General features: G+C 51.0%; 3 protein-coding genes and 2 non-coding genes across 6 annotated transcripts in view; 1 reads left to right on the top strand and 4 right to left on the bottom strand.

Annotated features, from left to right (window-relative positions):
• NUP188 (nucleoporin 188) overlaps nucleotides 1-4,387 on the bottom strand; it is a 42,124-nt gene extending 37,737 nt beyond the window's left edge. The window contains exon 1 of one of the 2 annotated variants that reach the window (XM_043469769.1): nucleotides 4,313-4,387. In XM_043469769.1, coding sequence (XP_043325704.1) covers nucleotides 4,313-4,344 — 32 coding nt within the window. In that variant the 5' untranslated portion in view covers nucleotides 4,345-4,387. The remainder of the gene's footprint in view (nucleotides 1-4,312) is intronic. The other variant, XM_043469770.1, reaches the window with a different exon arrangement.
• On the top strand, nucleotides 3,726-6,529 carry DOLK (dolichol kinase). The gene has a single exon (XM_043469774.1). It carries the CDS (start codon nucleotides 4,757-4,759, stop codon nucleotides 6,371-6,373), a length of 1,617 nt encoding a protein of 538 aa, XP_043325709.1. The 5' UTR covers nucleotides 3,726-4,756; the 3' UTR covers nucleotides 6,374-6,529.
• Nucleotides 6,530-8,698: 2,169 nt separating this feature from the next.
• On the bottom strand, nucleotides 8,699-21,854 carry PHYHD1 (phytanoyl-CoA dioxygenase domain containing 1). Its single transcript, XM_043469793.1, has 11 exons — nucleotides 21,593-21,854; nucleotides 17,417-17,575; nucleotides 13,588-13,663; nucleotides 13,404-13,451; nucleotides 13,074-13,129; nucleotides 12,926-12,988; nucleotides 12,002-12,023; nucleotides 10,655-10,783; nucleotides 10,221-10,337; nucleotides 9,228-9,354; nucleotides 8,699-9,115 (listed from the first exon to the last, which is right to left on the bottom strand). Exons 1-11 carry the CDS (start codon nucleotides 21,623-21,625, stop codon nucleotides 9,070-9,072), a joined length of 876 nt encoding a protein of 291 aa, XP_043325728.1. The 5' UTR covers nucleotides 21,626-21,854; the 3' UTR covers nucleotides 8,699-9,069.
• LOC122442789 lies at nucleotides 13,914-13,986 on the bottom strand. The gene has a single exon (XR_006269774.1). It is a non-coding gene; the product is annotated as a small nucleolar RNA U2-30 (small nucleolar RNA).
• LOC122442790 lies at nucleotides 14,125-14,204 on the bottom strand. The gene has a single exon (XR_006269775.1). It is a non-coding gene; the product is annotated as a small nucleolar RNA U2-19 (small nucleolar RNA).
• Nucleotides 21,855-24,587: the final 2,733 nt, after the last annotated feature.

Here is a 24,587-nt window from a genome sequence, read left to right as displayed (position 1 = left end):
CAGCCATGCCTTCAGAATTTCAGGAAAACTTGCTTTGTGGTGTTTTTTTTTTTAATCTAGAATTAAATTTTAAAATGCAGCCATTAAGAAATTATCTCAAGAAAGGATTATAAAAAGCATAGGGGAAAAAAAAAGCATAGGGATTATATTTGGGGAGATTCTAAATAAGCCCTAGAATAGTTACCTGAAACAATTAACACTGCTTGGAAAGCCTATCTTCAGAGAGATGAAAAGGTCCTAGTAAAATATATTAGACAGCTAACAAAAAAGATGCAAGTTATATTAACTATGAGGATAAATTGAAAAATCTTTTCCTCATTAAGGCAAAACACTAGCCCTATCTATTTAAAAATGGTCTTTCAGAATTTTCCCATCAAAAGAGGATTAAATTAGACATCTAAAAATCATAAATCTCTCTCCTAAGGGTTAATGCTACTAAGAAAACAACTTCGATTCTGCTGAATCAATAATCACCAACTCCCACAAGTGCACTGTGGAATCACTATAAATCATTTTTCTGTTAACAAGAAAGCATTCACTATTTTAAAATTAGGAGATTAGAGCCAGTTGATGAAACAAGTATGTCCCTTTGTACTGATAAACTATATTAAAAGGTATGACTAAATCAAGCCCTACGAAATTAAAGACAGAAGCAAGCTCACTGTTTAAAGAAATGTATAGTAAATTTTTAAAGAATGCCTTTTGTAAAGATGATAAACATCTAACTTATTTGTTTGGTAAATCTGACTTAGCAAAAAATAAAGGGAGGGCTTTATTTAAAATGCCATATACTAAGCAACTTTACTTCACTCACTTCTTTATCATTGGAGAAGGAAATGACAACCCGATCCAGTATTCTTCCCTGGAGAATCCCAGGGACAAAGGAGCCTGGTTGGATACGACTGAAGTGACTAAGCAGCAGCAACACACTACTTTAACTTTACCAAGGATAGCTGCTGGTTTGCACCAAAAATATCAGGTATCTGTTATATAATAAATAGCTAATAATGGGGCTAACAGTATCCCATAATTAATGGAAAGAAATTTATTATTAACTGAAGGCTCTGGTATGCCTGAGCTAAATTACTCTTTCTGGATCATACATCTTCCAATTTCAGAAGCGTGGGCACCACTGAGCTCTAATTTATCGGCATTTGTTTTCAGAACTTTTGATCTCTACCTAACTAGGTAGCAGTGAGTCCCAAGAGACTCAGAATACCACTACCTGTACTCAAGGACCACCTGCCCAGGATCCAGAATTCTTTGTTTACTCAAATTCAAGCTGTGGGTTATTTGTTACACCAAAATCCACACAGTTCAAACAAACAAAAAATTTCCCAAAAGAGTGTTTCTCAGAATGAAGTTGGTCCTCAGGCCAAACAGCCAAATCAGCTGAAAACAATACAGTAACACTGCAGAACCCTGATCATTCCCAGAACCACACTTTCTCAGAGGTTAGGCTTGGGAAATCTACATTTTAAAATCAATTCCTAAATTACTACTGCTGGAGGGCATCAGCTTGTCTCAGAGGAGCAGGTCAAAGACCTGGTCAGTATAGACTTTTTTGCCTTTTGTCTGACATATTGGCTTTTTTGGGAGGTGGAGAGGGGAGAAAAAGATTCTGCTACAAAACAAGACTGAAGTCATGCAGTAACTTTTATACTTACTAATTAAAAGAAAAAATAGCTATTTCTTTAGAAATAAAGATTCTCATTTGTAAAACCAAGTCATAGCATGGTCTTTTTGTTATAAGGTGTCAAAAATAATGTTTATTGAAAATGAGTTGGATATTTAGCCAACATTTACTGAGCAGTTACGTGGGGCACTGTGCTAAGTCTTTAATGCTTTGTCTTACTGAATATTTCAACTGACCTATGAGGCAAATACTATTATTATATGTAGTATCTCATCAGGAAACTAAGGTTTCAGAGTGGTTAAGTAACTTCTTTAAGGCCACAAAGCTAATATTTAATGGAACCAGGGCTTGAACCTAGGCTTGCAAGATTCCAAAGTTTAATCATTATAAGACAGGGCCTCAAGTTGCACCCAGGAATTCACTCCGAAAACAGGCAAAGACTGAGGTGAAGTTTTCTGTCCTACAGTGGTATGCCATACTCTAATACTGAGGCTGGCACACAGCAGAGGCCACCGCAATGAGAAGTCTGAGCACCACAACAAAGAGTAGCCCCTGCTCACCACAACTAAAAAAAAAAAAAGCCCACACAAAAGCAATGAAGACCAGCAGAGCAAAAACTAACAAGTCAATTTAAAAAAAACAAACAAAACTACGAGTCCCTTTTAGACCTGCAAACTAACTGGAACAGAAAAACTAGAAAAAACAAATATTACATGCAGAAGTGCCAAGAGATGGCAGAATAAAAGAGAAAACAATAGCTTATCAGGAAGGGAATCATCCTGGAAATGAGTGTTACTGGCTCCTCAATTCCTACACATTTATGATCTAGGAATAACGGAAGCCAAATAAATCTAAGACCTTCACGACACTCATAAACTTAGTGTTGGGAATGATAAAGGATGGTAAACATAACAACACAATCAGCAAAAAAGTAGGCTGTACCAAAGGGCAGGACCCTAACAATTAGACACTACAAGGAATATAACCACATAGGACAGAAAAGAGTCAGAGAAGACAGTGATCACTAGGAGCTAATCCAGGGATTGAAGAAAGACTTCACCTCAAACAGACCAGGAGGTTTGAGCAGGTGATTCTCAAGACTCAACAGACAAGATTGGAATTGCGATGTTCAATTCAAGCCTCAGGGTAACATCTTCTACAAATACTTTCAAGAAATGAAATAAGTGCCACAGTGTCTGTCATTTATTTGCACAATAAGTAAATAAATTTAAGTACAAACTAAGGCACAGAAATTAAATAATTTGCCTCAAAAGTGAGATTCAAAAAATTTATTGACTTGCAGCCCAATGTTCTACCAGACAACATGGAACTCCACTTCTATAAAAGCTGGAGTTAGTGGAAACAGGAAATAATCAGTAGAGATATCCACGTGGTTGGAAACCTTTGGATGAAAGCCACCAAGAGATTGGAAATACCAGGGAAGTAAAAATCCCTTTCATTAAAGAAGCTGCCTTGTCGTGCAGGAGCTAAACTTTACCCAAGATCCACAAGGACTTTTAAGATTAGCCTGAGAAAAGGAGAGCACAGTGACCACAATGCTGCCGGACATAAGAGCTGACATGATACAAGGGCAGGGGGTTAGAAACAAGCCGGTTCTCACAAAGTTCAGAAGCAGTTCAATGGAAACTCCAAAGATGAAAATCTCACTCAAGCAGAGAGGTGAAAGAAGTGACAAGTGGAATAAACATTTACTTGGAGTCTATTACTGCTCTTCTGGGTGTTGAGGCTACAGCAGTGAAGAGGACAAAAAGGTGGGGAAACGTTGCTGGTACAAGGGGGAAAAAAAAAGTGGCAGGGGAGGTTGGGCGGGACGGGTGGAAGGGAGAATGAACACTTTGAAGCTGCAAGTGAGAGATGGAAGTGAGGCGATCCGGCTAAAGCTTCCGAGTGGGACACTCCAGTTAGGAGTTGGGTTTGTGAGTCATCTGTAAATTACAAGGTGCCTCCCCAGAGTTGTGGGAATTCAAGGAGATAACGCGGAGAACCAGAAACCGCGTCGCCAGGGTTTGGCGCTACTACGCTAGTAAGAACTCTTTTTTTAATATTTTCTCTTCCTGTCCTTTAAAGCCCAGTAACAGCGCCCGGGATGCCGACTGAAGGAATCAATGCAAGAAAAAACGACTAGACGGATGAATGAAAGAGCGGCGAAAAGAGGGCTGAAACCTCAAGAAGGTGGTTCCGCGACTCCTGAAACAGACCTCCCGGCGGGAGCACATGGGGAAACCGGGGGAGAGCCCGCCGGGCACTGGAGGCTGCGGCGGAGACCGGGTGGGGGCTCCCCACGGGCAACCGCGAAGCGCCCCGTCGCGCCTCGAGGGAGCGTCACACCGGACAGGAAGCGCGGTGACGGAGGGAGGGGGGCGCCAAGGGACGCGCCGCCGGGAGAGGGAAGGGAAGAAGGGCCGGGTGAGGAAACCGGAGGCCGGCGCCTAGGGAAAGGGGGAGGCACCGGCCCCCCTTTTACAGAAGTCGCCTCATATCCCCGCGCGCGCGGGGACCGTTTGGCCGTAACCGCCTCCCGTCCCGGCGCCCGTACACCTAGCCGGCTTTCGCCCTGCCACTGCCGCCACATCTCGCCCTCAACTCCCGCCCCGGCTTGCGCCTGACTTGAACCCCGCGCCTCAGTCATCCCCGCCGACTCGGCCCGCTCCGCACCTCACACACGGACCGCCAGCGGCAGCCGCCATCTTCGCGCGCGCGCGCGACCCAGCCCCGCCCCCAGACGCCACGCCCACGTGACAGCGCGCTTCCAGGGCGTGGACCGGGTTTTCGTCACGTGACTGCGGGGGCGGAGCCAACATGGCGATGCCGGGAGAGGTGAGGAACTCACCGGGCAGGCGCGGCCGAAGCTGTGAGGGAGGTGGCGGAGGGAAGACGTCTACGCCGTGAGTGGGAGGCGGTGGAGGATAGCCTGACGCCAACTCCCAGGCGGCACAGAGTGGCCTACAGTGGAGCTTCCCTTTTGGAGGGAGCTGGAGAACGGAGAAAGAAGGTGCTGGCAAGGCGAAGCTACCGCTGTCTGCCGGGCGGGGATTAAAGGGCCAGAGTCCAAGGCATCCCTAGTCACCCCGGTTTTCCGTGGGTCCAGAGTCTAGAGACATGACCCGAGAGTGCGCTCCCCCGACCCCTGGGTCCGGGGCTCCGCTGAGTGGGTCCGTGCTGGCAGAGGCGGCGGTGGTGTTCGTAGTGGTGCTGAGCGTCCACGCAGCCGTGTGGGATCGATACTCGTGGTGCGCCGTGGCCCTCGCGGTGCAGGCCTTCTACGTTCAGTACAAATGGGACCGGCTCCTACAGCAGGGAAGCGCGGTCTTCCAGTTCCGAATGTCCGCGAACAGTGGCCTACTGCCCGCTTCGGTGGTCATGCCTTTGCTAGGACTGGTTATGAAGGAGCGCTGCCAGGCTGCGGGGAACCCATATTTTGAGCGGTTTGGAATTGTGGTGGCGGCCACGGGCATGGCAGTGGCCCTCTTCTCCTCAGTATTGGCCCTGGGCATCACTCGCCCGGTGCCCACCAACACCTGCATCATCTCGGGCTTGGCTGGAGGCGTCATCATTTACATCATGAAGCACTCGCTGAGTGTTGGCGAGGTGATCGAGGTCCTGGAGGCCCTGCTGATCTTCGTGTACCTCAACATGATCCTGCTGTACCTGCTGCCTCGCTGCTTCACCCCCGGAGAGGCTCTGCTGGTCCTGGGTGGCATCAGCTTCATGCTCAACCAGCTCATCAAGCGCTCTCTCACTGTGGTGGAAAGCCAGGGGGACCCCTTGGACTTCTTCCTGCTCGTGGTGGTGGTAGGCATGGTGCTCATGGGCATCTTCTTCAGCACCCTCTTTGTTTTCATGGACTCGGGCACCTGGGCCTCTTCCATCTTCTTCCATCTCATGACCTGCGTCCTGGGCCTCGGCGTGGTCCTGCCCTGGCTGCACCGCCTCATCCGCAGGAACCCCCTGCTGTGGCTTTTTCAATTCCTCTTCCAGACAGAGACCCGAGTCTACCTCCTAGCTTATTGGTGTCTGCTGGCCACCATGGCCTGCCTGGTGGTTCTGTACCAGAATGCCAAGCGGTCATCTTCCGAGTCCAAGAAGCACCAGGCCCCCACCATCACTCGAAAGTATTTCCACTTCATTGTGGTAGCCACGTACATCCCAGGTATCATCTTGGACCGGCCCCTGCTCTACGTGGCTGCTACTGTGTGTCTGGCTGTCTTCATCTTCCTGGAGTATGTGCGCTACTTCCGCATCAAGCCCCTGGGCCATACCCTGCGAAGCCTTCTGTCCCTCTTCCTGGATGAACGAGACAGTGGGCCACTCATCCTGACCCACATCTACCTGCTTCTAGGCATGTCTCTTCCCATCTGGTTAGTCCCCAGGCCCTGCACACAGAAGGGTAGCTTAGGAGGAGCCAGGGCCCTGGTGCCCTATGCAGGCGTCCTGGCCGTTGGTGTGGGTGACACTGTGGCCTCCATATTTGGCAGCACCATGGGGGAGATTCGCTGGCCTGGAACCAAAAAGACTTTTGAGGGAACCATGACATCTATATTTGCCCAGATTATTTCTGTAGCTCTGATCTTAATCTTTGACAGTGGAGTGGACCTGAACTACAGTTATGCTTGGATTTTGGGATCTATCAGCACCGTATCCCTCCTGGAAGCCTACACTACGCAGATAGACAATCTCCTTTTGCCTCTGTACCTCCTGATATTGCTGATGGCCTAGCTGCTGTGCGTTAGTGATGGAGGCAGCAGGGACATGGGGAGGACCAACAGTCCCCAGAGCAGCCAGCCACTTGGGTTTGAAGAACCAAGATGAGGAGAAGCAAATTTAATTTTTCAACTGATTCAGATTTAAAATAAAAATCAAAGCACTCCTGGTTTTAGTTTTGCTGATAATTAAAAATGCAAAGAGACTTAAAGTCTAGTCCAACAGCTCAGAGAGCTTGAGAGTGCTATAGGGCCCCTGCCTTGCAATCCTTGAGGGGCCAGAGTAGACTCTGGATGTAGTAGGGCAGAGGGGTTAACACTTCAGGTTCTGATGTCAACTCATGCAGTCAGAATACTTGGTTGAATCACTTCTTAACTGTGTGAGTCACTTAAACCCTCTGAGTCTCAGTGGTCCTATCTGCATGCAAGATGGGAATAATAGACCCTGCACCTCATGGGGTGAGGGTCTGGTGAAGTGACGTGGATGAGGTGTCCAGCCCAGGGCCTTGCACAAGGGCCGCATCAGTGAGGGACAGTGTCTTTGTTACCCAAGACCAGTCATTAGTTCAGCAAAAAGCCAAGCAAACCAAAGGGTTATATGGGTTGTACTTGGAAAGTAGAATGACCCTCCTTCTCTGGCTTCAGTCAGAGGAGAGTCCAAGAGGAAAACAGCCAAGTGCATGTGGTTTCTCCCATTTGGCCTAGGAAGAGCTGAGGGGGAGAGAGGGCATCTGTTTCTTGCATCCCTGGAAGGGCTGGAGGAAGAGGATCCCGTCCTGGACTGACTCCCTGTTTCAGCCAACCCCACCCTGCCTCAAGGCCTCTGCTGCCCGGCTGAGTGATTCTGATGATGGACAGGCTGGACAGCACAGGATCCTTGTCCAAGTCCCTCCTGAGACTTCTTTGCCCTCCTGTCACATCCACACCTGTGTGGGTCTCTTCTCTGAGCGAGGAATTAGAGCCAAGGGGACTGGTAAAGCTTACGGAGTGCTCAGACTCGCTCTGCTGGGGAAGCCAGTGGTAGGCATGCTCCAGCCTCGCTCTCTGAGGGCAGAGTCCAAGCTGCGGGGTTCCCCACTGTATCCCCCAGTGCCCACACAGCCTGGCAGGTGGACGGAACTCAGCAGACCTTCATTGAGTGGATGAACATTTCCCATCGGTGAGAAGAGAGCACAGCAGGTTTCTCAAAGGTTCTGCCCACTTCTCGCCAGCCTAACAGGGAGGGGCCTAGCAGGAAGAGGTGAGAACTCTGCCCCACCAAGGCTGGAAGCCAGCAGCCCGGCGCTGGAAGCTTGTGCTTCTGCCTGGGCGTCACCAGCAGGCCCTTCTTCTCAGAGGAGGGTATTGAGACATTCCTTCTGGCCTCAAAGAAGCATTAACGAACCCATCCCTTTGCTCAGCCTGCTGCTACTGCTTGGCTGAAGGAGGCAGCACCGTGTTGGGACGCAGAGCATACGAGTGCTGGCTTTGCCCCCTGACTCCCAGGTGGCCTTGGTTTGTCCACATGTACAGCAGGGGTCGGGAGTCAAGGTCATAGAATCCTAAGGCTTCTGAGACCAGACAGGTTACACAATGAGAGAGGGCGGGGAAGGGAAGGGAAGAGCACACGTGCCTGTAAGGACCAGCTCCAGCCAGCGGTCACCTGGGCTGGACCATAGGCCTGGACTGTTGACCCAGGCTATTGACCTGCTCATTCAAGGCAGCTTAGAAACATGGATCGTTATGTGAAATCTCTCAGCTTTAAAAAGTTGTGGGTTGGTTGGTTGGTTTGCTTTAATGCTGAGGCCCAGACAGAACACTTTTGTGTTGTGAAATTGGCTGACGGCCCCCAGTTTGCAACCACTGGGCCAGACCCCAGCCAAGCAGGTTTGGGATTTGGTAATTGTTCCTGCAGATCTGGGTGCTTATCAAGTATGCCTAAGAAGAGGAGGCCCTAGTCCAGCCCCTTGGTGGGCTCAGAGAGAAGGGCCTCGCCTGAGCTAGAAAGCGACCAGAATCTAAGACTGGATTCCAGGCTCCGGTTCTCTTTCCCCGGAAAAGGAGAACTGGGAGCATAGCGGTCAGAGCACAGACCATGCATCCAGCTGACCTCGCCGAACACCTGAACGGGTGTGGGACTTAGATCACTTAACCTTCCCACGTGTCAGGTCCTTCTGTACACAGTGCCTGCTTGAAAGGAGTGAGGATCCAGTGAGTAAGCACAGCAAACTCCTGGCACCATGAATGCCCATAGAATGTCACTGACTGTTCCCCACCAGGCAGGGCTGGACCACATGGGATGCCTCTTACCAGGGCTCTCCTCTTGAAAGCAAGGCAGCCTGGGAAAGGAGGAGCAAGATGCTGCATTCGGAAGTCATGTTTATTCAGTGTCTCCCAATATACTGACCAAGACTTCCATCTGAGAGGGGAGAAGATGGAGAAGCCGGCAGAGAAGCAGCGAGAACCCTTTTTGTGGCTGTGAGGCTGCCTCTTGGGGGAGGTTGTGTTGGGGCAGGGAGAAGCAGAGAGAGGTGTCGGGAAGGGCACCTAGCCCGGGCTCAAGCTGCCCGGCAACCACCTCGTGCCCACCTGTCTGCAGAGACACCGACATGAAGGAAACCCTGGAGGAGAGACATGGCTTCCCTGTTGAGGCCAGGCGGTCGGGCGAGGCGCTGGCGTTGGTGGCCTGCAGCTTCACCCAAGAGCGGGCGTGTCCCCGCCCTGAGAGGGCCTTTAGATGTACAGTGGGGGGAAGGGCAGCTCGGGGGTCGGCTGGAGCCTGCAGAGGATGGGGAGGGAGAAGACCTTGAGGGGCCAGGAGCACTGTCCAGGGCCTCCAGGGCAGGCCTGTTCAGGAGCTGTCTGGGGCACACAACAACCCTGCCACCTACCAGTTATCTGGGCTCCAGACGGTGCCAGCGGCCTCCATGAGGTGGAAAGTGTAGGCCTGGCGCGAACGGTCAGAGAAATTCCGCTCGCTCTTGTGCACCACTTCTCCATGGATCAGGACGAGGGCCCCTGGCAGGGACACAGCAGGTCAGGAGAGCACTCGGGGCAAGAAGGGACATGGTGGGCAGTCCCCTCCCTCAAGCGGTGGTGTGGCTTCTTCGTCCCCCTCCTCATCCCGGGAACCTCAGGGGCCTGGAGTCTGCCCCCAGTTGGCAGCTGTGCGGTTGGACGTGGGTTCCGCTGGGATCAAGTCCTTCCACCGTGGCCCGCAAGCCTCGGCAGTGGCATTGCCTTCTGCGGCATTTCCAGAACCAGGCAGAAGCCAGCTGGGGCCTCACCTGGGAACACAGCGTTGGAACTCAGTTTCCCTTTTCTAAAAGAAAGGGTGTGGGACTTCCCTGGTAGTCCTGTGGTTAAGAATCTGCCTTCCCATGCAGGGGACGCAAGTTCAAGAAGCAGAGAAGCAGCTCCCCTGGCTGGGGAACTAAGATTTCCACATGCCCCAAGGCAGCTGCCTGCATGGCGCAACTCCTGAGCCCACACATCATAACTAACATCCAATGCAACCAAATAAATATTAACATAAAAATAAGAAATAAAAGGAAGTGTGTGCTGACAACCAGGATTTCTGAGCACTTGTGCACCATCTCACACATGACATCTCACTGGCTTCCCCACTTGATGTTTGGGGAAACAGGCTCAGAGGGTGTCAGTCATTTGCTCTTAGAGACAATCTGGAAGTAGCAGCATCTGGATTCCAGCCCAGCCTGGGGGACCCTGGTGTCAGTCACACAGCTTTCAGTCCTCGCAGTGCCCACCTGACCCCTCGTGCTGTGACTCCCCAGCCCTCAGGTCAGCTGGGTGGTCAGAGCAGGCACAGACCCCTGGGCATGGCCCCCAGGCCCTCCTCCCTGCCCTCTGCACCCGCCCCCTACCTCTCAGCACTGGTGTGGGCACAAAGAGGCTGTTATCCCGGATTGGCTCCGACCCAAGGAAGCTGGTGCCAGGCGCCGAGCCAGCAGGGGCCCGGACCATCCTTCTCGACACTCCACCTGCAGGCCAAAGTGGGGCCTTCAGCCTCTCTTGTTTCCAGGTCCTTCTCCCATGGGGGCGGGGGGCTTCCCAGGTGGCTCAGTGGTAAAGAACCCGCCTGCTGATGCAGGAGACACGGGTTCAGTCCCTGGGTTAGGAAGATCTGGAGTAGGCAATGGCAACCTGCTCCAGTATTCTTGCCTGAAAAATCCCATGGACAGAGGAGCCTGGTGGGCTATACTCCATGAGGTCGCAAAGAGTCGAACAGGATGGAACACGTACGCGCACACTCGTGGAGAGTGAGGACGAGTGAGCAGGCAGGGGCAGGTGGCCTCACCTCTGTGGGAGCCAGGGATGAACCAGAGGCAGCCGTTCTCCAGCATGGCATCTTCCAGGGCGATCCACAGGCCCAGCACCCGGCCCAGGGGCTCCGTGTACAGGAAGGAGGCGTCCTGGTGAGGGGTGACTGCAGCAGGCCCACCTGGGCATGAGAAGCCCCACCCCGCCTCACCTGGGCCCCGATTCTACTCACTCCTCAGTCCTCCCAGGGCCCTCCAGGCTTCCCAGGAGCAGTTAGAATCTACCCACTTCCTGGGCCGGAGACTCTGGGCAAGAGAGATCACCTCTCAAAACTTCAATTTCCTAAACCATAGAGCAGTCCCTATGATAACCTAATTTCGTGAGAGTGCTGAAGAATCCCATGAGACAATATGTGCTCGACGCTGTAACTGCAGCCTAAAGAGCAGCGGCTATTGTTTCATTGCAGCAGGTAACTCAAGCTGCTGTCCTTAGGCAGGGAGGGCACCTCGGCCACCAGGTGGCCCAGTGTAAGCCCCCAGGGGCGGAAGACTGAGAAGTTGAGTGCAAAGCAAGGGATGGACACAGCATCCCTCTTGTAAACAACCCCTGCGTGATGCTGGGGTCCAGGCCACTAAGGAAGACCACTCAACAGAGGAACTGAGTCTATAGTAACAAAAGTGGATGCTAGTCTCGCCAGAAGTGGGTGATAATCCTTTCCCGAGGAACTGTGCGCTTTCTGAACACCAAACTTTAAGAGGGGCTTTGACAATCCAGTGTCCAAACAAAGGTGTCCTAATGGTGGGGGCCCCAAAACACTGGGAGGAGGAAAGGCTGAAGGAGCTGGGGGTGCCGGATTAAGCAGAGACGGCTCAGGGAGAGGGTGGTCACCTCTGGGAGACTGTCCTTGGGCTTGATGGTGGAGAGGAGGGGGCCTCACAAAGGAAAGACTTGGGCTTGTGCAGGAAGGGAAGAGCTGCCTGCAGGGGAGTGAGCCCTCTGTCACTGGAGGTATGTGAGAGAAGGGGATCATCGCCCAGGAGGGAGGTGGGAAAGGGTAGCTGTGATTCCAGCAGGTGTGTAATCAGATCAGCAATTTCTATGCTGAATCAGCCCTCCAGGGAACTTGGTAAAATACAGATTCCCAGGCCCTTGGTTCCCTCAAGATCTCAGGGAATGGGGCCCAGGAATTTGTATTTTTAAACCACAAGGGGTTGCTGCCAGGTTTGGGAACCACTGTGTCAAGGACTCCGGGACACCACCCCCCCCACCAGTTCACTCTGGAAGTAGCAGAGGAGGCTGGTCCTTCGGGGGCCCTGACAATGATTGATGTCCCAGATCTCCAGCCACGACCTTTGCCGGGGCCCCCAGCCTGCTCTTGGCTCACCTTCACCTCCGAAGTGAGGTTGCTGCAAAAGAGAGGAGGGGCCAGGTGAGAGCAGGGAGGGGCCGGGGGGGGGGCTGCTCTGAGTCATCTCAGTGGGATGCTCCTGCCCCCGCCACAGGTGTTCCTCTCCCAGGCTTCCCCATCGGCAACCAGCATCTACTGTGCCAGCCCAGGAGGGCTGCAGAGAGAAAAACAACCCTGCCTGGCAGGGAGCGTCCAGTCTGAACACGCCTCCTCCAAGACACCTTCAGACTTCTCTGGGAAGAGAAGACTCACGTGCCTAACAAGAACGAAAGGCAGGGGGCTTCCCCGGTGGTCAGGTGGTTAAGAACCCACCTTTCAATGGGGAGGATGTAGGTTTGATCCCTGCTTAGGGAACTAAGATTCCACATGCCACCGAGCAACTAAGCCCACGCACTGCAACTACTCGGCCCATGTGCCACAATAAAGACTTGATGCAGCCAAAAATAAAATTAGTTTTTTTTTTCTTTTTTTTTGTTTTTTTTTTTTAAAAAAAACACAAGGCAGAAGTGAGGGCAGCGGGAGATATTGGGGCCCAGACCAGCAGTTAAGCCTCTAAGCTTCAGGGTCAAAGATGAGTCCTCTTCCCCAGGGAGTTGGAAGGCTTCTTGGAGGAGGTGGCACTGAGCTGGGCCTTGAAAGCTGGAAGCAAGGCATTTCAATAGCCAACAAAGGGAGGAGGCAGCCCTCAGGGCCCCTTCCCTTCTGCTGCCAAATTGTAACTGAGCGCCAAGGAAGTGCCAGGTATCCTAGCCAGGGGAAACCAATTCCCATGTTCTCTTGCCCACTGAATAGTAATTCTTTGGGGAGACAGCTTGTGGCCCTTGTAAGGAGGGGCTGGTTTAAGCACTGTGCCCATTTTACAGAGGATAAGCTGAGGCCTGAGGAGGACAGGGCACTCACCTTAAAGATATACATGCTCTGCACCACCACAGGCATCTGGAGGCCCAGACTTCTGGCCAAAGCCTGGAAGGGGGCAGAGGTCACACAGCCAGCCTGCCCACACTCACATCTGACCTACCTGCCCACCCTCGAAGACACCTCTGCTCACCTGCACCTTGGGGGAGTGTGTGACGCATCTGAAGATGGGGTCATGGGCATGCAGGGCTGCGGGACAAAGGTGAGATGAAGAGCCAGTCCCCAGGCCCCAGGCCCTCCCGGGCCTAGGCCTGCGCACCCAGGATCAGGCTTCACTCTGATGTTCTCCGCTATTTTCTGTGCATTAAGCTTTCTGCTTGTTTATAACCGAGGAGTGGAGAGCAGGGCCCAAGAGGGAGCCTGCACCCAGAAATGCCATCTGTTGGGCTACTAACTTACTGAGTGCTTTGGAGGAAGGCCCCCCAACTCTTCAGACCTTAGGTTCCCCCAAGGCCCTGCTTACCATGGCCAATTTTGTTGATAGATTTCTCTGGTGGGACCAGGAAATTTCCTGTGGCACAAAGAACAGTCAAGGCAGAAGAACTGGAATCCAGCTACCCGCAGACAGCTGGCCTCAGTGCACCAACCCCCCAACCCCAGGGGGGCAGACACCCAAATCCAGCCAGTCTAGGGCGCCAGTTCCAAACCTTGTTTATCAAAGACGCCTTTCTCAAAGAAGAATCGAATCTTGTCACCGCTGCTTAAGAAATAGTCTGTGCTGCCCTGTGGAGAGGGGACATCAGAGGGACTGAGAGAGCATCCCAGGGTCACAGGTGGGCCTGGCAGAGAGGGAAGAGGATTCAGATGCCCCCAACCCTGCACCCAGCACAGAGCTGCAGACTCCACTAATGCTTCTCAGACTTGTTCACTGCAACACAGACAGTGAACTGGAAACCTGAGGGCCTGACAGCCCAGTCTGAGCTATAAGCACGGAATTTTTTTGAAATCTTTTTTTTTTTTTCTTCTTTTTTTTTGAGCTCAGATCAAGTGTAGAAACCTTCACAGTTATAAAGGTCCATAGTAATAAAACCTTTTCATCATTGCTCAGAACTCATCAGCCTTTCATACACACACACACACACACACACACACACACACTCACCCATCAATAAAGTTCTCAGTAATCTACTGTCACCTTTACTCACACACAAACACAAACACACTTTATTTTAAATTCTTTAGCTTCTCAGAACTACAGAGATCATGTATCAGGTAGACTAAAAGGTCTTCTGATGCTCAGATTTGGCTATTTTCATCATTGATCCACTTCAGTAAGAGCAGATCTCAGAGAATGAAATCTTTTTTTAAAATTAATTAATTAATTTGTCTGCACCGGGTCTTAGTTGTAACACACGGGATCTTTTTTCTAGTTGTGGTATGCGGGCTCTTAGTTGTGGAATGTGGGATCCTAGTTCCTTGACCAGGGATTGAACCTGGGCCCCCTGCATGGGGAGCATGGAATCTTACTACTGGACCATCAGGAAGTCCCCCTGAAAACCTCTTAATAAATCACATGACTCATACCCGATAATGGCATGATCAAACAGGCCTGGTTCCCAGGGAGCTCTGGGCCACCTGGGAAACCCTGGAGTTAAAATACTGGGGTTCAAATCCCAGCTCTGCCACTGATGGGCTGTGACCACAATCACATTACTGAACCTCTCTGGGTTTGGTTTCCTCATAAAATACACAGGCTCTTAAAGGCACCTACCTCATAGGGTGTTGGAGCAATTATGTTGTTCAGTTGGTGACTGAACAACAGCAACATATATAAAGCACTAGAACAGTTGCTTGGAATGTTGTGTCATGTGAATATCTGCCCCTTATTATTAGTATTATTATTATCATTGGGCTTCCAGGTGGTGCAGTGGTAAGGAATTCACCTGCCAGTGCAGGAGATGTGGGTTCAATCCCTGAGTGGGGAAAGATCTCCTGGAGAAAGAAATAATGGCAACCCACTCCATTATTCTTGCCTAGAAAATCCCATGGACAGAGGAGCCTGGCAGGCTACAGTTCATGGGGTCACAAACAGTCGGACATGACTGAGCATGTACATGCACACACACACACACATCCGGCTCTAAAACAGTCCTTGGAATGTGGTGTCATGTGAATATCTGCCTTTATTATTATAGAAAACACTCAGTGAGGGCATGGATAAATGCTCTATAAATATAAGCTATTACTAATATTTTTCTTAATAACTGTTCCTTGTTAATTTTAATATCATATTTCAAATTTCTTAGCATCATATGAAAATTATGCTCCAGGAAGATGTCCCATGTTTTCCTTGTGGCTTTGGTCACACATGATCACCATGCCATATATATATGAACACACACAATGAAAAGTAAAAGTGAAAGTGTAAGTTGTTCAGTTGTGTCCAACTCTGCAACCCCATGGACTGTAGCCTGCCAGGCTCCTCTGCCCATGGAATTCTCCAGACAAGGATACTGGAGTGGGTTGCCAACTCCAGGGGATCTTCCTGACCCAGGGATCAAACCCCAGTGTCCGGCATCGTGGGCAGATTCGTTACTATCTGAGCCACCAGGCAAGCCCATACACGATACACATATGTACATAATCTTCCTTCCAGGTAGGGGCATTGGTGTCACCCAACTGTGCTTATGTCACCACGGAAGGAAGATTGTATATACACAACACACACACATATATAATCTTCCTCCCTGCATGGTGACTTAAGGACAGTTGAGTGATGCCCTGACCTGGGTTCCCAGGTGGCACAGCCCCACCTCCCCCTCACCTGAACACATCTGCTATCGCAGGTGCCTGCCTGGCTCAACTCGGTGACTCATTGTGGTTCTCTGAAAACTTTGAAAGCTTCCCACTGAACACTGAAAGGTTTATTCCAACATTCTCAGCTCCTCTGTACTAGGATCAGAGTGAGGGAAACAAGTCTGTGAAGCATAATTGCTAATAATATTAAAGACAGTGATGCTACATGAGTGTCAACGTTGTTACTTTAACTCAGTAATTCACAAAGGAACCAGCTACATGTTCAAAGGAGAATCCCAAGAACCACACAAATAGAGGCAATGAGAAATGCTGAAATGAATTTACAGATCAATGCAAAACCGATATAGCCACAGAGGCAACCAATAATTGCATCCTGCCAGACCCAGTTCATGCCCATTTCTATGGACAAGTATCATGTGAGTGATCACACAACTTGCAGGATTGTCAACTCAAAAAACAATGAAAAGTGCAGGTAAGCTGGAAAGGAGAGTTGAACAGGACACCTGCCAATCTTTTTTAATATCCATTGTAAAGTCTTTCACAATATCAGTAGTGAATATTGAGGATGTACTGGATACCAATGCAGCCAAATGAAACTAACTGTTAGGAGCAAAGCTGTCATCCTATAAAGCCCCTTTCCTTCTGAAGTCCCCATTCTCTGCGTGGCGTAGTAAGCTTTCCAGTCATTGTAATTCCCTTTAAGCCCACCAGATGGCAGAAGATCATTGCCATGAGTAAGAGGGAGGCCCCATTATAGAGCCTGGACCACAACTTGTTTTGTTGTTATTTATGTATTTATTTGGCTGTGCCGGGTGTTTAGTTGTGGCATGCAGGATCATCCATGTTTGTTGCAGCATGCAGATTCTTTAGTTGCAGCATGTGGGATCTAGTTCCCTGACCAGGGATGGAACCTGGGGCCCCTGCATTGCTAGTATAAAGTCTTAGCCACTGGCCCCACCAGGGAAGTCCCTGGACTGCAGCTTTGGCTTGAGGGCCCAGCAGCAGGCAGGCTCATAAAATCAGACTATGAAAAGTTACAAGAACTGTGTGGGAGAACCCCCGGGTCTCAACTTATCCATCTCAAACTGTACGGAGTCCCATTAGGTCACAGGGATCGAGGTGGGGTGGGGCGGGGCGGGACAAGCAGAGTTCCTAGTCTCACTGGGGGATGACTAACCCAGGTAGGCCCATCAAAATCATCAGACTTGTTCTGGGTTGTGGCCACAAAGTGGTCCTTTGTGACAGGAAAACTTCTAAGGAAGTACAGCAGATCAGTGACAACATGAACTTGGTATCAGGCAAATCTGGGTTTAAGTTCTGGCTCTATTAGTGATTAACTGTGTAGTTTGGGACATGTGAACTGAACTTCAATTATCCTTAATTTATCTGTCAAATGGGGGCAATAATGTTGACTTTATAAATTCATAGTAGGGAGTGAAGGAAATAGGCAAATAAGACACAGTCTGGAGCCTTGAGAAAGTTCAAGGCCTGACTCAGTGTCAGAATGAGCCGATGGGGGGGACTCCGCTGGCGGCTCCTTGTTAAGTGTCTGAGCTCCCACTGCAGGGGGTACAGGTTCTATCCCTGGTTGGGGAACTAAGAGCTGAGCAGTGCTGCATGGCCACAAAAAATGAACCCATGGGCCTTGGGACCTGATGTTTCCAGGCTTCACCGCCCATCAGAGACCAGGTCCCATCCCCACCTGCTCCAGGTACTCACCTGGGCGTGCAGCTGCTCCTCCTCCTGGGTAGAAAATTCCGTGCGACAGTGGAGAGGGACATCCATCTTGGCCACAATCTCACCAATCCTCCGCTGCATGGCCTCACACTCATCTGCAGACAGGAACCCTTCCAGCACCAGGAATCCATCCTCCTGAAACTGCAGGCAGACAGGCAGGAGACTCAGGCTTCCCCCCACCCTCAAACGTCCTTCATGAGGACTGATTTGACCCCTCCCCAAACCAGAAGCCGTCTGAAGGCAGGACCTAGCATCTCGTTCATTGCTCTGCCCCATCCCTGGCCATGGTGCCTATGTCCAGTGAAGGGCAGTGAGTGTTGGCTGCTTGAATGAAGGGGAGTGGAAGCAGAGATGTCCCACTGTAACCCTCCAGTGGGCTTCAGTCACATAGGGATATAACCTCCTTCATTTATCCAACCACCATTGACTGTGCGTCTACCGTGCACCAGACATGGCTTTAGGAGCTATAGATTCAGTCATGAGCAAGGCATCCATGATGCCTGCCTCCCTAAACCTGGTCTAAGAAAGGAGATAGACATCCAACAAACCAGCATACAGGGGAATCTATTACACAAAGTATGCTTTATCTCCCTGAAATACAACACAGGTGATAGAAAAATATTTACTGACATGGGAATATGTTCTAGATATAGTGTGAGATTAGAAAAAAAAAGTCAAGGGACTTCCCTGGTGGTTCAGTGGCTAAGACTCCCTGCTCCCAATGCAGGGGGGCCCCGGTTCAATCTTTGGTCAGGGAACTAGATCCCACATCCCACAGAACTAAGGGTTCACATGCTACAACTAAAGATCTTTGCATACCACATAAGAAGACAGAAGATCTTGAGTGCTTTGACTAAAACCCAGCCCAGCTAAATAAATAAATGTACTGAAGAGTCAACTCACTGGAAAAGATCCTGAGGCTGGGAAAGATTGAGGGCAGGTGGAGAAGGGGATGACACGATGAGGTGGTTGGATGGCATCACTGACCCAATGGACAGGAGTTCGAGCAAGCTCTGGGAGACAGTGAAGGACAGGGAAGCCTGGCGTGCTGCAATCCATGGGATTACAAAGAGTTGGACATGACTGAGGGACCGAAGAACAACAAAAAAGCCAAATACAAATTAGTATTCTAATTTGTGAGAACTTGGGCAAGTGCTGTCCAGTGGGGTCACACCTGTCCTTCCACAGAGGGTTGCATGAAGGCCCAGTGGACAGCAGGAGTTCTAGGTCCCAGTACTGTTCCTGGAACATAGTAGGAGCATAGGGAAACGTGTTGAATGGGCAGTTCTACCATCTGTAAGAATACACGGAAGAACTATACAAAAAAGTTCTTAATGACCCAGATAATCACGATGGTGTGGTCAGACATCCTGGAATGCAAAGTCAAGTGGGCCTTAGCAAGCATTACATGAACAAAGCTAGTGGAGGTGATGGAATTTCAGTTGAGCTATTTCAAATTCTAAAAGATGATGCTGTGAAAGTGCTGCATTCAATATGCCAGCAAATTTGGAAAACTCAGCAATAGCCACAGGACTGGAAAAGGTCAGTTTTCATTCCAATCCCAAAGAAAGGCAATGCCTAGGAATGTTAAAACTACCATACAACTGTGCTCATTTCACATACTAGAAAGGTAATATTCAGAATTCTTCAAGCTAGACTTCAACAGTCTATGAACCGAGAACTTCCAGATATATAAAGTGAATTTAGAAAAGGCAGAGGAACCAGAAATCAAATGGCCAACATCTGTTGGATCATAGAAAAAGCAAAGGAATTCCAGAAAAACATCTGCTTCATTGACCACACTAAAGCCTTTGACTGTGTTGATCACAACAAACTGTGGAAAACTCTTAAAGAGATGGGGATATCAGACCACCTTACCTGCCTCCTGAGAAATCTGTGTGCAGGTCAAGAAGCAACAGTTAGAACTGGACATGGAACAATAGACTGGTTCCAAATTGGGAAAGGAGCATGTCAAGGCTGTATATTGTCACCCTGCTTATTTAACTTACATAAAGAATACATCATGTGAAATGCCAAGCTGGATGAATCACAAGCTGGAATCAAGATTTGCTATTCAGTCCCTCAGTCATGTCAGACTCTGTGATCCCATGGACTGCAGCACACCAAGCTTCCCTGTCCACCATCTCCTGGAGCTTGCTCAAATTCACGTCCATTGAGTCAGTGACGCCATGCAACCATCTCGTCTTCTGTCATCCCCTTCTCCTCCTGCCTTCAATCTTTCCCAGCATCAGGGTCTTTTCTAATGAGTCAGCTGATTACCAGGAGAAATATCAACAACCTCACATATGCAGATGATACCACTCTAATGGCAGAAAGTGAAGAGGAATTAAAGAGCTTCTTGATGAGGGTGAAAGAAGAGCGTGAAAAAACAGGCTTAACACTCAACATTCAAAAAACTAAGATCAATGGCATCTAGTCAGTCCCTATGACTTCTTTGCAAATAGAAGGGGAAAAAGTGGAAACAATGACATATTTTATTTTCTTGGGCTCCAAAATCACTGTGGATGGTGACTGCAGCCATGAAATTAAAAGATGTTTGCTCTTTGGAAGAAAAGCAATGACAAACCTAAACAGTATGTTAAAAAGCAGAGACAGCACTTTGCGGACAAAGGTCCGTCTAGTCAAATCTACAGTTTTTCCAGTAGTCACGTCTGGATGTAAGAGTTGGACCAGAAAAAAGGCTGAGCACCCAAGAATTGATGGTTTCAAATTGTGGTGCTGGAGAAGACTCTTGAGGGGGCCTTGGACAACAAGGAGATCAAACAATCCTAAAGGAAGCCAACCCTGAATGTTCATTGGAAGGACTGATGCTGAAGCTGAAGCTCCAATACTTTGGCCACCTAATACAAACAGCTGACTCATTAGAAAAGATCCTAAAAAAAAAAAAAAAAAAAAAAAAAAAAAAAAAAAAAAAAAGATCCTGATGCTGGGAAAGATTAAAGACAGGAGGAGAAGGGAATGACAGAGGATGAGATGGTTGGATGGCATCACCAACTCAATGGACATAAGTTTGAGCAAGCTCCAGGATATAGTGAAGAACAGAGAAGCCTGGTGTGCTGCAGTCCATGGGGTCACAGAGTCGGACACAACCTAGTCAGACACAACAACAATTGTGATGGACCTTTTATTTGGCCCCGCAGTACGGCTTCCGGGATCTTAATTCCCAGTCCCAGCATCAAACCTGTGCCCTCCGCAGTGGAAGGGCCAAGTCTTAAGGACGGGACCACCGGAGAATTCCCCGGACCTTTCAGCGATTCAAGGGCTGTGTACCAAAGTAATGTCTCAGCGTAGGCAATGTATGCATGTGTGTTCAGTCGCTTCAGTGGTGTCTGACCCTTTGCGACCCTGTGGACTGTGCGGCTCACCAGGCTCCTCTGTCCATGGGATTCTTCAGGCAAGAATACTGGAATGAGTTGCCATTTCCTTCTCAAGGAAATGTATGGGATGTTTTCATTTCTTTTTTTGAGATTTTCTGTAATTTTTTTTTTTTTCCTCTTGCCACCAGGAAAAAACCACAAGGGTCAGGTTTTTTCAAACGTCTCCGTCGCTCTAATTCCCAAGGCTTAGCTCTTTCCAGGTGGCGCTAGTGGTAAAGAACCCGCCTGCCAATGCAGGAGACTTAAGAGACTCCGGTCGGATCCCTGGGTCCGGAAGACCCTCTGGAGGAGGGCATGGCAACCCACTCCAGTATTCTTGCCTGGAGAATCCCACGGACAGAGGAGCCTGGCGGGATACGGTCCACAGGGTCGCAAATAGCACACAGGCACCCTGGAACGCCCGAGGCTGGTTCCGCAGCCTGGCGCTTCGGGTTAGGGGTGGGATCAGCGGGCCCGCCCCCTCGTCGGTCCCGCCCCTTCCCAGACCCTCGCCCCCGCCCCCTCCCCCAGCTCTCAAGACCCAGTGTTTTAGTTTGGTTTTGTCACCTACACGTTCCCACACCACCGCGGGTGCGGTGGCCTGGACGGCCCCTGGCTGTGTGTGCAGAAGTTAGGGGTCGTGGCTGTGAACCGACCACTCTGGGCTTCAAGTTCCTGTTCTGAAAAATACAAGAGGGCGGGGTCGAGTTTCCTGGACTATTTCAAGTTCTGAGGGGCCCCTTATCTGACCCTCGGGGTCTCCCAACCGGCAGGCCCCTACCTTCTGGAGCTGTGAGGGACTCAGGCAGGCCATGATGACCCAGGGCAGGGCGCAAGGGTGGCGGGTGGCTCTGGGTACCGAGGCCAAGGCAGGAGAGGAAAAAGTTCAGGAGGGGTGAGGGGCGGGAGCCTGGGAAGCCCAAGAACGATTAACCCTTCCCTGCCCAGAGAAAACTCCTGGCCTCCCGTCCTTCCCTGGCCTCACCTAGAGAAAACCCAACCTAGCCCCCAGCCCTTCTCTACACCACCCCGCACTGTCTCACTTCTGTCCTCCCGTGGGGCCGCCTTGGTCTCTGCCCCACACCCTGGGGCCATCCCTTGCCCCACCCACCAGCTAATCCAAGATTAGCCAGTCCTGATCTCTACAAGGCTTTTACCTGAACTGTCTCCTTTCAATTTCTTTCCAGAAACTACTCCTGCTGGCTGTTTACAAGGTGCTATACAAGTTGTGTCCTAGCAGGGTCCTGGCAGGCAGGAGGACACCTGAGTCCCAGTCCAGGTGCCGCCACTGACTGGACCATCGGACCCACGCCTGCCCCTCTCCTGGGCGAGGATTAGACAGTGCCCAGGCCACCAGCTTAGACGGTGCGGCAGTCCATGGGGTCGCAAAGAGTCAGACAAGACTGAGCTACTGAAATGAACTGAGGCCACCAGTGGCAACGTGGGATGAGATGGAATGCGGGGTGGGTCTCAGCCGGCCAGCAGACAGGCTCCCAGTGAGTGGCTTTGCATTCCAAAGGTGGAAGAGGGCCTGGGGGAGGAGTGTCCACCCCCACCCTTGATCCCCCAAGACTCTCTAGGTCCTGAGAGGATTACTCATCTGTCTGCAGCTCTGAGCAAAGTCGAAGATAAAGGGGATCTAATGGGATGGGGGTGGGGGCTGGGCCTTCAGAATGAGGGAGAAGGAAGCCAGGCTTCCTGTTCCCCACCCTCAGGCCCGAGATGGTGTCTGAGGCTGGCGGTCAGCACACCCACCCTTCCAGCCAGCCCTGCTCAACAGCTGACAGGGCCATTCTGAAAACTGGCTGCCGCTTCTGAAAACCAGCCACTGGCCTTCCCCGAAGTGACGCTTCCTGAATGGCGAAGGGACAGAGTGTCTCGGGAGTGAGCGTGGGGACACTGCTCAGCCCTTGGGGGCCTCGGCCCTGAGTCAAGTCCTGCTTTCTGGGCCACCACAATGGGAGTAGCTGCCTGGGCCCTGCTTCCCCAGAGCAGAGAGCTGGGGGAGGGGCGCCCCCCCTCCCCGCAGGCTTCTGAGGCTAGAGGGTGTGAGGTACCCTAAGGACAGGCTGGTGAGGAAGACACAAGAGAGAACCCTTTGGGGAAACACAGCCAAGACTCTGCTCCCTTGAGGCAGGGAGAGATCCCAGCTGTTGCGGGCCCTTCCCAATCGGTTGCCCCCACAGATCCAGACAGACGCCCGCCGCCTTGTGCCAGGAACACAGAGGGTCCCCCTATAGTGCTCTTGGGGAACCGCCCCCCCCACCAGCAGCCTGACCAGGATGTTATCATGCCCCTGGCCTTACTTTCCCATCCGCAGTTTTGGGGACAGCAGGAGTGCCTCCCGGACACTTGGCAAGTGCCACAAGCTGTTCGTTAGCAGGAGCTGTTCTGGGTGGAATGTGAAGGTATTTTTAGTTTATTTTTTGAACGTCCTCAAGTTTTCAAAAAAAATTTTTCAAAATTGCTGTTATAATCAGAGAAAAGGCCACCAGTGTGGTTTTAAGTCGAGTGAAGAGCCCTGGGTTGGGGGAAGGTGTAGGGCTGGGCCTCCCTGTGATTTGTCCATTCATTCTGCTCAGGCTTTGGGAAGTGGGTGGGTGGTGTTTCCACACAGCTGTTTTTTTCCAAAACCTAACTAGCTCCAGATCGGGGGCTGGGCCACCCCAGAGCTGAGGCAGGAGCACTGTGGGAGAGGTACCAGACCAGACAGGCGAGGGAGACCTCCACTCCTGAGATACAGGAGAGTGTGGTAGGGGGTCACAGCCCGCTGCTCAAAAATCCCACGTCACAAATCCCATGACAGAGATAGAAGGGAAGACTCCTGACTCACTCCTGAGGTCACCTGTGGGGGGCGGAGTGGTCAAAGTCCATGTGAGGAGGACATACTCTGGTGTGTTCCCGCGTTGCCCAAGCAGCAGCTAAGGCCTCATGGTTAAGGCCAAGGTCAGACACAATGGCCGTTTTTCTTCACCAAAAGACCCCTGCCCCGGGGCCCACGTTGGCCCAGCAGGAGCATCACTGGTCCAGGAGGAAGACAGATGACTGACTGATTACCAGGAACCAGGCCCACTGCTGGAGTGGAGCACCTACCAGCAAAAGTGAAGGAATCCCCAGAACCATTCTCTGAGGTTGCCAACACCATCCTAACTGTATAAATGAGGGGACCAAGGACCACATCAAATAAAGGGCAGAGCTAGGATCTGAGAGCAACTCTGCCCATCCCCCAAGCCTCTGCCCTTGACCCCAGCGTGTGCCTTCAGCAAGTCCAGCCCAAAGGGGCTGTGAGCTGGGTCAGGACTGCCCACGGTGACTCTCGGGCCTGCCTCTGCAGAGCCCTGGAGACTGGTTGCTAGAATTACAAGGAACCGAGGAAAGCAGCGTAGATGTGCCCAATGCACAGATGGGGACATGGAGGGCTCGGGGAAGGGAGGGTCCGCCTAGCTTCATGCAGGGAATGCCTGAGTTGGGACAAGGACCCGAGCCTTCTGGCTCCCACTCCAGTCTTCCTTTCCCTCCCACCGAAGCTCACGAGGGCCCGAACCCTAGGCCCTGGCCGGCAGAGGACGCCTGGCTGCGGGATCCATGCCTGACGGGCAACAGGGGCTGTGTCCAGCGAGTGTCTGGTGGTAGCTGCCTCTGAGGGGCTTCTGGCTTCAGGGGGCAGGTAGGGAAGCAGAGTTCCTTATCTTCTCAGAGCCCAGAAACGGTCACTCCACAGGCTAGACCACAGGGCCGAGCGGGCCTCAGAGAGCTGAGGGACATGGAGACCTCCA

This window comes from Cervus canadensis, chromosome 5 (assembly GCF_019320065.1).
Source record: "Cervus canadensis isolate Bull #8, Minnesota chromosome 5, ASM1932006v1, whole genome shotgun sequence".
NCBI lineage: Eukaryota > Metazoa > Chordata > Mammalia > Artiodactyla > Cervidae > Cervus > Cervus canadensis.
Note: the sequence above shows the minus strand (reverse complement) of the source record. Positions and strands in the feature narration are given on the sequence as shown.